This window comes from Heptranchias perlo, chromosome 16 (genome assembly GCF_035084215.1).
Source record: "Heptranchias perlo isolate sHepPer1 chromosome 16, sHepPer1.hap1, whole genome shotgun sequence".
In the NCBI taxonomy this organism is placed as follows: domain Eukaryota; kingdom Metazoa; phylum Chordata; class Chondrichthyes; order Hexanchiformes; family Hexanchidae; genus Heptranchias; species Heptranchias perlo.
This window is the reverse complement of record NC_090340.1, coordinates 42,438,637-42,450,921: the sequence shown is the minus strand read 5'-3', so window position 1 is coordinate 42,450,921 and position 12,285 is coordinate 42,438,637. Positions and strand designations below refer to the sequence as shown.

Sequence of the window (12,285 nt, the reverse complement as noted above, 5' to 3'; positions counted from 1 at the left end):
ACTTTGAGAAGCTATTCTAGGTTTACAAAGCCAATTATTCATTGTTCTCCCACTGTTTCTCAGTCAAAGTGTCTTTTACGATCAAATGGAAATTGCAGTGTTGCAATGTTCTTCTGCATCTCAATCAACCACTCATTCTTTATTATGTTGTTATTATATTATTATTAAACTTGTTATAGTTGTACATGTACAAGCTCAACAAATTAGGAATAATATTAGTCATGTTCATAATTGTGACATGAAGTTATGCCAATAATTATTAATCATTTTTTTTGTCAATATGTGTGATTATATTTATATAAGATCAATGGCTTTCAAACTTTTCAGTGTGAGAGACCTCCCCCCACCACCAAAATATTCACACACTTCCAGGATTTGCCATTTCCCCCCCAACCCCGCAATAACCTCTGAAAGATACTATCAGTTAGCCAAAGGAAAACATCTTAAAACAGTCAACAGCAACAGAAAAATTCAGAAACTTGCAAACTTCAAGGATCCCCTTACGAACCTGCTACAGGCTGCGTTTGAAAGCCTATGATCCATAGAATGATGATTCGTTCTGGTCCATGATGTCAAAGAAGTAATGTACTGCTTTGCCATGTACTTTCGGATTTGTAATAACCAGTGACATAGAATGGCTTAACTGCTCATGTCAGGCTGACTTAACTACAGACTTACCACCTGTAATATTCCACAATTATCTGGTAATGTTTGCTAATGCAGTTAATAACACATAAAACTCATAGGGAACAGGGCCAGGATGTTCCTCTGGCACACAGTCAGTCTTTCTGGACATCATCTTCTTCACGGCCTCCTCTGCTCAGCCACCATCAGACATATGCTGGCCGATAATGTGATCCCAGCTGTGCAGCGCCAGGACCTCACTAGTACATGAATGAGCTGACCTTGCCTCATAATGCAAGAGCAGCTCATTATAATATTGAAATTTTGCTCCCCTCACATAATGCATGATGCGCTTGGAGTGCATAAACTTCACGTGTGTGGGACTTCCTCAGGCACCTCCATCTTTGAAGGACGTTTTAGGTGAGAATGGAAGGAGCTGGCACCCAAGGAAAACCGACGATTTGAATCCCAACGCTGGATGTAACAATAAACTGGATGTCCTCAGTATAAAGGTCACCAAAAAAAATGTTTTCAATTGGGCCTTCCCTACAGGGCCTTTTGTTGATGGGTGCTGAGTGACTACAGCACTGCCAAGGCACCCTGGCATATTATTAGGAGCAACCTTAACTTAATAAATTGTCCTGCTATCTCAGGGGATGCAGAGTATTGGGTATGTAGTAGGCTTCAGGCCTCTGCTCCAAATAATATGCAATGGGCACCAGCCATTTATTGGCCCCCTTGTTTTGTGCAGCCATTCTAACCTGATGTTCTTTCAATTTTCTGTAGGTTAAACGCTTGCACGAAACAAAAAAGGGGAACCAGCATAAAGTTCCAGATTTTGGCTGTTATTTCCATGCAAATGATAGAGGAACTTCCAGCGACTGCACATGGCCAGTTAAACGCAGAAATCCGAAAGTTCCTCTACCAGATGCGATCCTCCTCCAGAAGCTTCTCACCGGCCGACTTGCCATCGAAATAACTGCAACAGCGTAAAGTTCCTCTACTGCCCTGATGGAAATGAACTAATCTCGCCAGAAAAAAGTATGTCAACTTTTTTAAGTGTAACCAAAATTTTAATGACATGGTAAGTCCAATGGCTGCCAAACAATCTCTGACACTGAAAATTTACTTTTACAGGTGTGGAGTCTCAATCCTTCATATTTTAATTAATATTGGACATTTTAAAAAATTTTATATTTTTATTTTTTACTTTATCTTTCTGTCTTTTTTATCTCTGTCTTTTAATTCAATATTCCTTACCCTCTCTTTATTTTGTTTTCTGTAACTGATTTGACATTGAATTCACTATTCTAACTTACATTTCTTGGTTCTGGGTCTGTGCTGCTTATTAAAATGCTTCAATCTGATTGGTTAAGGGGATAGATAGTTCCTTGCCCCCTTCAGACAGGTCCCAGATGCCCAGGAGAGGGCGCTGTGCTGGATTGAGGGCCCGATAAGAGGAACGTGCTGTGAAAAAGCCCACGAAAAGTCTACGTGCAAGTCCAAGTCTGACGAGTGGCGGGTGTCGTTCGTTTGCCGCTCAGAGCAAAATCCAACCTGAAGAGTTTTATGCCTTAACATCAGCAGAAACTGAGTGTAAAAATAGACTGTTCACAATCAAGTGAACACAGACATTATTGGGCCACTGGTGCTTGGATTTGAAGCACAAAACATAGATTTCTCACAGAACTCTATAGAGGAATCTTCAAAGATTTTATTTTTAAAACAACTTAAGAAAAAAATAAACAGGAGACATAGAGGGAAAATTTTTATCCCTCGAACTAGCTAGCCTCTTTTTTAATTAAAAAAAACTTTTACATAGTATCTTTCACAACCCCAGGACTTCCCAAGCACTTTATAGTCAATGAAGTACAATCACTGTTGTAATGTAGGAAACACAGCAGTCAATTTGCACACAGCAAGGTCCCACAAACAGCAATGAGATAATGACCAGACGATCTGTTTTAGTAATGTTGGCCAGAACACTGTTTAATATTTCATTCAATAGACAGCACCTCCTACAGTGCAGCACTCCCTGCACTGATTATTTGCTCAAGTATCTGGAGTGGGACATGAATCCACAACCCTCTGACTCAGAAGTGAGTGCGCTACCACTGAGCCAAGGCTGACACCTGATAATAATACTACACTGACATCCTTCACACAGAGCTAGATAAACGTACTTGAATGGTTGATTAATGCAGTTCCTTTAACAGAAAATAGTGTTATTATAGCTGCTTTTCTAAAGGGATGATGTGTTGAAACAGTAAAATTAATTTCCAGACTTCAGACATGGTGCAAAGGTATTAATCAGAAATCATTTAATACAATTGAGTAACATTTATTTTTTGTTTTTGTCTTCAACAAATAAAGCTTTTCCCGAATGCTTCACTTATTAAAACAGACTGCACAATAACATTTTTAAAATTTCTCTCTATGGTTACCATTGCAGATGATGATTGGTGCAAGTTCATGTGATTCCCTGTGCCGTGACCCATGCTGGAAATTAATCCATGAGCAGCCTTCTGAGCTACAGTGGAATGTAGGCCATGGAACAACGGACCTCACGCAGTACACTGTAGGAAATGTTCTTTGAAGTTTAACTAGTTTATGCACTTTTCTTTGTTAGTGTGGTCCCAGGTAGCACTTCCTTTCTTCATAAAACCGGAAGCTGTTATATTAGGATCAGATTTCTTTTTCTTTTGCACTGTGTGATCTTATTTCACTGTGGACTAGACTAAGGAAATGTGTGGCCTAGCACAGTAATTTCACTTACGCTTTTCCATCTATTGCTTAGTGCCTGCTAGTCACTGACATTACAACCAATGCTGTGGGAAGCTCCTCGGAATGTTTGCAAGTGAAATGTGTTCTGTTCAGCAAAAGGTCAGTAAGAAACAAGTCAACAGCTGCAAAATAATAACAAAAGAATAGATTTAATTTCAGAAGGAAAACTCTGTTGTCAGCTGTGGTCTAGGTGTATGATGGGATTTTGGAGTAGGAACAAATAACAATAAATGTATAGCAATAGCAAGGGAAAAAGTCTCATTTCAGAATGGAATATTTGAAGAATTAGAAGTAAATAGAAAATAAAAAGTTTAAATTTTAAATGATAAAATGCATGATGTTTAAAGCAATACATCATTAGATTATTTTGTTAAGAGAATAAAATTACTGAAAACAAATCCTGGTTTAAACCAGCAGATTCATCCCAATAAATAGAGATAAAAAAGAAGAAACCTGTTTGCAAACTATGAAATCCATGAGCTCCCTCCTTGTGACAAGATCACCTGACTACTGACTTCCAGCTGTTTTTCTCTTCCTTCCCTCTCTGTTTTATTCAGTCCTATAAAGGGTTTTGTTTAAACTCCAGTTTACAGCTGGTTCTGCCTTTTTTAATTAGACCAGTAAAGGTAGCACTGGACGGTGGGGTTCAAAACCCCTTTAACAAAAGACATTTGAAGGAAAGCGTTAACTGTACCCCTTTTAAACAAAGATATTTGAAAACCTGCAAACACAGTAATGTGGTAAACTGTATTCTCCCAAATCCTGTTTTTCCCTCACTGACACTGATGATGTTGGAGAAGTATGAGTTTCGGGATCGAAGACATTGTAGTGCAGATAGATATCTAGATTATTAAATAAATAAGCTAGACGGATAATATTGAGCTTAAAGCGTTGTCAGGCTTTCAAAACACAAAGGCTTTAGGAAGCACAAACTTTTCAACACAGCAGGGGGTAATGTAAAAAAAGGCAACAAGGACATACATCAAATGCTTCGGACCAGGAAAGCAAAGATAGGTGTGAAAGAAAGCATGGGCCTCTCATTCCTATCTGGTAATCTGTTCAAAAGAACTGGGATTTGTAAAACATCAAATCGTATTGCATCCAGCCAATGGTCAAATAAGGAATGGATTTGAAGCCATTGAAGCAATCAAAATTGGAGACATAAGGACCATTAAGAATGTCTGGGCATAGAAATGTAAGGGGCTATCTCTACATGAAAGGCACTAAACAGAGACAATAAAGGGGCCTTTTACAACCCATCTTTCGAACACATGGTCTTTTCTACATCAAAGGTTCTCCAGTCACATGATCAAAGCCTAAACTGTCAATCATTGAAGTATGTTAATGATTGAGGCATAGCAACAGGGTACCATTGGACAAAAAGAATGACCCTCCCCAATCCTATGTCCTATTGGTAAAAAAAACAATGTAAAAAGAAGACTTTGGGAGAAGAACAGTCTCTTCTCTTCTTCGCCACCTGGCAGTCACAAGGAACGCACACTGCAGTTGGCTATCACGCAAGAAGAAGAGGAACTCGAGTTCTGAAGAGCTGATCAACCTTCAGACCCAATGAGCAAAAGCCTTGGTTTAAAGCTTGTATCTGTATTAATGATTTGCCTGACGTGTGTATGAATTGTTAAGTCATTACATAATAACGTTGTGAATTATTAAGTGTATAACGGGATTTTATAAAGGAAAGTCATATGTATGGTTGGATTTTGCATCATGAATGCTCGTATGAATGATAACATCACTAATTAATTACTTTTGATTAATGAAACGTCCGTGAGTGAGGGTGACTTTCTTTGCTTGACTATTCGTCCAGTGTCCAAGAATCACACAAAATAAGGAATTCCCTACAGGACAAAGAATCAGTTCCGCATGACTAAAAATAACCTAACCGGGTCTAGTCAAACTAATAGAGACCTAAACTAAGTCAGTATTTCATTATATCTGTCAATTATGCAATGAACGTCCTGCGGTGCCCACTGCTCACGGTAGGCCTCGAGCGTATCCACAGACACTGCATGATCCCTCTTCAGAGCCATCCCAGCATTGGCAAGACCAGGAATTCCTCATTAGGACACTCTGCAACAGAGATTGAGGACATTTCTCACAGAGGCTTAATTAGTTTCTGAATTATCAGAATTGAATCTTATAATTAATTATGCATATTGATACAGAATCAGTTTTTACTATTAATATTTCTCTCAACTGTAGCTATCATCACACAAGACACAGTTCATGACAATATTATAGAAAACATGCACATATTTTGAAAGCTGAAAATAACACACAGTGCTCAAATAACCTGTAACTACAGAAATTCATGCCACCACTAATACCTTTCAATATAGACCTCTAAAAAGACTAGGAAAATAAGTACTGACTTATTCATTGGTAAAAGGTGGGTCTTTATTATTGCTTTTATTCCATTTATAGGTATTTTATAAGCTAATTAAAGAATCAAATAGTCAGAAAGTTCTGCAAAATAAAGTAGTGTAAGATAATTGCTATCTGTTTGTATATGTACCATGTAATTACCTGCAAAACACGAGTAAAAAGGCAAAGTAGCAGCTTCAACAAGTTCAACAGGTTGTCTATTTACTGAAAACATTTTATGTTATAGAAATATACATATATGCTGCTAAAGCCAGTGTGATTTGAAATTGATGGACATTGGATGACTAAATTGTTGAATTACATGTAAGCGTATAAGCAGTGTAGCCATGGAAGCATATAAGCAGTGTAACTATGGTTACAAATATAAATTCAGATCAAAAGCATGTGACTAGTGGCTGATTGAAGGGGACTATATCAGCCCACTTCTGAGCTGGGTGCCTACAATACACTGCAGAACACGTAACAAGTCTTCTACAGGGGGCTCTGCAGTCTTTCTCCATAAAACCCTGCCTCATCAGGTACAGATATACACACAAACCGTCTCAGAAAGCAACTGTTACCAAAGCAGTGGATCTTATTTTAAGGTATGTTAATTACTTTGAAAATAATTATTTTTAGAAAATATTTAAGTTTGAAAGAAAGAAACTGATTAGAATTTTTTATTACAAAACTAAACAATCTAAGATTCCTTGTAAAACACTTACAATAAATAAAAGACTGTCTAATGAAGCTTTCAAGATATATAAAGTAAATATTTTTTTACAACTTTTATAATCTAAACTGTGTTAATTTTACTGATTACATTTATTACTTGTTTAATTCAAACATTATCTGTAATGATTGTAAAATAAAAAGGAAGATAATTGCACATAGGGGGATGGGGAGTATTTTCAAATGTATTAGCATTTTCTCACAGCATGAAAGGAAGTTGATAATATGAGATGTTGATTGGCCTTAGCTAATCTGGGTTCATTTGTTTTTCTTTTAAATGTTATAAAATTAACTATTAATTGTGAGATGCTTGTGAGTGATTGTATGGTAAAAACGCTACTTTGAATCAATAACTCACTACAGAAATGTTTGTAGTAATAGTTTACTAACTAATCACATATTATAGGAAGCTTTAATCATCAGTCAATATTAAAGACCCTGGAATGGAAAGATTGAATGGAATGGAAAGATTGGTTGCAAAGAGGTCAAACAGCTCAATGGAAGAATGTGTCTGTAAATTTGTAGACTTTCAGTATTATAGATATATTTATTATTTAACCACTTGGTGAATGAAGTAGCATTTCTGCAATAAAAAACAATGTAACAAGATTATGTTTTAAAATTTATTCCAAAAACATTATGAATAAACAAATCTTTGAATATTAATAGTTCTCTAGATTATTTTAATAAAATCAATCTTTAGGTATCTGTGAGGAAATCAATTTTCAAGATGTTTTTTAAAAAATAAGACTACACGTTTTGAAAGCTGGACAGTTTCAGTCTTCAAAGGGTTAAATAATCAGTCTGTATCTTTTGTGTTAAGTAAGTTTACAGTTTTGATATGGTGTGTGGATATTAATAATGGAGTCTTGAATAGAATAGATTGTGAGTGTAAATAATCGGAACTGGTTATTTTTCAGCACATTAATACTCAGTGGAGCGTTAAAGCATCAACACCCAAGTTAAACCCTTTATCTCCTTTTAACCTTGAGAAAGAAAAACTTTTATTCCACTATGAAAAACGTGAGTAGGTTTCTGACCCCCACTAATATCTCCCTGGCAAATCCAGCTTCTGCTGGGACTGACTTGATTTACAAATCCACAGAGTACAAGGCTGTCTCAGTGCTGTTGGTGTTGACAATTTGTGGATCTGGAATCATCGGGAATATTATGGTGGTCCTGGTGGTTCTGACCACCAGACACATGAGAACCCCAACCAACTGCTACCTAGTCAGTCTTGCTGTGGCTGATCTGATGGTCCTGGTGGCTGCAGGGTTGCCCAATATCTCTGACAGTCTAATTGAGGAATGGATCTATGGGCATGCAGGCTGCCTGGGTATTACCTACCTCCAATACTTGGGCATCAATGTGTCATCATGTTCCATCACAGCATTCACTGTGGAAAGATATATCGCCATCTGCCATCCAATAAAAGCCCAGTCCATGTGCACTGTCTCCAGAGCCAAGAAAATCCTAGCATTTCTCTGGGTAATTACCTCCTTATATTGCATGCTGTGGTTCTTCTTGGTCGATATCAACATCAATAGCAGGCAGAATGCTGAGTGCGGCTACAAAGTCTCCAGGAATCTCTACTTGCCCATCTATTTCATTGATTTCACCATCTTCTATGTGATTCCCCTGATTGTGGCCACAGTGCTATATGGTCTGATTGGGCGGGTCCTTTTCCTCAGTCCTATTCCAAACCAAGTTGAGACAGGAACCGAGCGTTGGAAGGAGCGCTCTGGGACAGAACATAACAGTTCACAACCTTCCAGCCGGACAAGCAAGGGGGCCATCTCGTCCAGAAAACAGGTAATGTAGTGTTGTAGGAAAATTTGGATTTTGTTATTTGTCTGGAAAAGCTAAATGAAATATCGTATGCTTTAGTTATAGTTATTTTAATGAGGGAGAGAGAATGATGAAAGTAGACTGGATACTAAGTAAAGAAAATTATCAGAAGTTCAGTGGGAAATAAAAGGAGATAAAGAGCAGCACAATAAAGATTGTACAGGGATTTTCTTCCTTCAACAAAGTATGCAGTAAGGTATACCTTCCTGTAAAACTGAAACATGTTCTTCCTGGGTTTGGAAATTTAGCTTTTTGTTGGGCCTTTATCAATTCAGCACCCTTCGATGGTGGACAATCTCCAACTCAACAAGAGCTAAAAGGTATTGTTGATAATATGTTTTTATTTGTCCTTTTTATGTCAAATTCATATTTTTTGGTAAATTTTACTGCCTATCAAAATGCGAATTGTCACTACTGGGAATTAAACATTTTTCACTTGTGTAATGAGTGACAGCACCAAACACTATTAGCACAGTTATGGCAAAAATCAGATGCAACACAGGGTTTCCCTAAGTACCTCTAACAATGCATTCAGTGTCAGCTTGGCTAATACTTGTAGCACTCTTACCTCCGACTCAGTGCATGGGTTCAATCCCCACTTAAGGACTTGAGCACATAGTTTAGGTTTTTCAATGCAGTACTGCGGGAGTGTTGCATTGCTGGAAGGTCTATCTTTTGGATGAGACATTAAATCAAGGCCCTATCTGCCTCTACAGATGGATGTAAAAGATCCTATGTCACTATTCAAAGTAGGGCAGCAGAGTTCTCCCAGTGTCCTGAACAACATCTGCCCTTCAACCAATGCCACCAAAAACAGATTAACTGGTCATTTATCTCATTGCTGTTTGTGGGACCTTGCTACATGTAATTTTGCTGCTGCATTTGTCTACAGATCAGTGACTACACTTCAAAAATAATGCACAGTAAGGTCCCACAAACAGCAAATGAGAGTTAATCTGTTTTGGTGGTGGTGATTGATAGATAAATGTTGGCCAAGAACGTTCCCTGATTCGTCTTCAAATTGGGCCATGGGATCTTTACCTCCGCCTAAACAGGCAGGTTAAATGTCTCATCTAAAATGCAGCACCTTTGACAGTGCTGCCAGTGAGCCAAGCTGACACAAAGTAGGACACTGAGGACTGGGATACTGGGGAGTAAGACCCTATATGGACTAGGATGTAAGCAGTGGAGTTCTGGATGACTTAGAGTTTGTGTAGGTGGAGCTCAGGAGGCTGGCTTGAAAGGTATTGGGCGAGTCAATCTGAGATCCCATTTGTATTTGCTTAGATGTTGAATGGACCTGAAATGAAAATCAACCTCCATGTAATGGATTAAATTTGATGACTGTTACCCTCTGTAGTCAAATCAAAACTGTCTGTTCACCTTCACTTTTCTGAGCTGGCATCCATAACCCCTGGTTACAGAAATACAAACAATTTGTTGGGTTTAGGTTATTGATACCCCTTAGAATCTTAAAACATTCTTTCCTGAGCCTTCTTTTGTTCAGCTTCCTTGGTCTATCCTTGTATCTTAGGTGCCCAATCGTCAGTTTTAGTTTATTGCTTTTCTATGTCCCCATTGTAGTACTATGGCCAAAATTGTACACAGTACTCCAGGTGTGGCTGAACCAATGCTTCATTCAACCTGGAACTTATCACTCTGGCTATAAATCAGAAGTAAAGAATCTTACAACACCAGGTTATAGTCCAACAATTTTATTTGAAAATCACAAGCTTTCGGAGGCTTTCTCCTTCGTCAGGTGAATGTGGGAATCCTTGAACCTTTCGCATTTATATTCAGAGAACAATACCTGGTGATTACAGATAATCATTCCAACTGCCCGTTGTCAAGGCAATCAAAGTGTTCAGACGGAGAGGTGTTACCTACAGGACCACCAAATATACAAACGGCCAGAATATATATTCGGTGGTCCTGTAGGTAACACCTCTCTGTCTGAACACTTTGATTGCCTTGACAACGGGCAGTTGGAAAGATTATCTGTAATCACCAGGTATTGTTCTCTGAATATAAATGTGAAACGTTCAAGGATTCCCACATTCACCTGACGAAGGAGAAAGCCTCCGAAAGCTTGTGATTTTCAAATAAAATTGTTGGACTATAACCTGGTGTTGTAAGATTCTTTACATTTGTCAACTCCAGTCCATCACCGGCATCTCCACATCATATAAATCAGAAGGATAGAAGTGTGAGTTATTCTTGCATGTCAGCTAGTGGCCAGATGCAAAGTCCCACTGGTGAAAGTATGAGCGTGGGTCACTTGCCTGCCCTCTCAGCCTGGGATCACATTTGGCTTGAGATATGCAAGCAAAAGGGAAGAGAAAAAATATAATTAAAAAATTAGAAGTATTCTAGAGTGCTGTACATTGAATGCTGGAATAGATAGCACAAACTGATGGAAAGCATATTAATTAATGTTGGAGGATGGAAAAAAACTTTCATTTTTCAAAATCTTAAAAGATCTTTCAGTTTTCAAATGACTAAATGGAATTAAAATACATCCAAATCCCAATTCGAAAAATTTTATTATAAAAGGAAATTAATGTTATTTGTCATCAAATTGTATTAAAATAATTTAAGTGCAAGAAAGTATGTTTTTGAAGGAAAAATACATTTTATTCAAGATAATCTAAAAAGGCTGAACACAATGTATGGATTTTGCTTCCCTACAGGTCACTAAGATGCTGGCAGTGGTGGTCATTCTGTTTGCTTTACTCTGGATGCCATACAGAACAATAGTAGTGGTCAATTCCTTCATAGACAAGCAATATGAGAATGCCTGGTTCCTTTTATTCTGCAGACTCTGTGTGTATGCCAACAGTGCTATCAATCCTGTCATTTATAATCTAATGTCTCAGAAATTCAGATCTGCTTTCAAAAAACTGTGCAACTGTGGCCGAGATGATACTCAGCCCCGTCCCTTGTACACAACTCCTCTTAATTACAGTGTGGTGCGAGATACAATCAATGGAAGCCCTGAAGTCAATGGCAAGCAACAAGGTGAAAAGCAGACTCATCAGGACAAAGGCACCAACATCAAAAAGGAAGATAGTAAATCTACAACAAAAAGCCAGATGTACTTTAGTGTTGTTTAAAATAAGACCTTTATTTAAGATGGTTCGAATCAGAGGTACAACAGTGTTGGGTAAAATGGGGAAACTGTGTCTCTGGTTATCGACCAAAGAATACGTAGAACATTAATTCATGTCTTTGTAACCTCTAGATTTGACTATTCCAATGCTCTCCAGGCTGGCCACCCATCTTCCGTCCTCCATAAACTTGAGTTCATCCAAAACTAAGCTGCGCGTATCCTAACTCGCACCAAGTCCCATTCTCCCATCACCCCTGTGCTCGCTGACCTACATTGGCTCCTGGTCCGGCAACACCTCGATTTTAACATTCTCATCTTTGTTTTCAAATCCCTCCATGGCCTCGTCCCTCCCTATCACTGTAACCTCCTCCAGCCCTACAACCCTCCGAGATCTCTGCACTCCTCCAATTCTGGCCTCTTGCGCATCCCCGATTTTAATTGCTCCACCATTGGCGGCCATGCCTTCAGCTGCCTAGGCCCTAAGTTCTGGAATTCCCTCCCTAAATCTCTCAGCCTCTCTCTCCTCCTTTAAGACGCTCCTTAAAACCTACCTCTTTGACCAAGCTTTTGGTCACCTGTCCTAATATCTCCTTATGTGGCTCAGTGTCAAATTTTGTTTGATATCGCTCTTGTGAAGCACCTTGGGATGTTTCACTACATTAAAGGCGCTATATAAATTCAAGTTGTTGTCAGACTGCGTAAGTATTACCCATGAAAGTATTGTACTCAGCATACCACGAGGACTGTTTTCAATAATTCTAAATCATCTTGACACAATTTCAATTCCTAAGTGGAATTACAACGCC

The 12,285-nt window shown here is 38.4% G+C and overlaps 1 protein-coding gene across 1 annotated transcript; it reads left to right on the top strand.

Annotated features, from left to right (window-relative positions):
• The first annotated feature begins 7,536 nt into the window (after positions 1–7,536).
• On the top strand, positions 7,537–11,483 carry LOC137333336 (thyrotropin-releasing hormone receptor-like). The gene is made up of 2 exons (XM_067997489.1): positions 7,537–8,334; positions 11,061–11,483. Exons 1-2 carry the CDS (start codon positions 7,537–7,539, stop codon positions 11,481–11,483), a joined length of 1,221 nt encoding a protein of 406 aa, XP_067853590.1.
• The last annotated feature ends 802 nt before the right edge of the window (positions 11,484–12,285 follow it).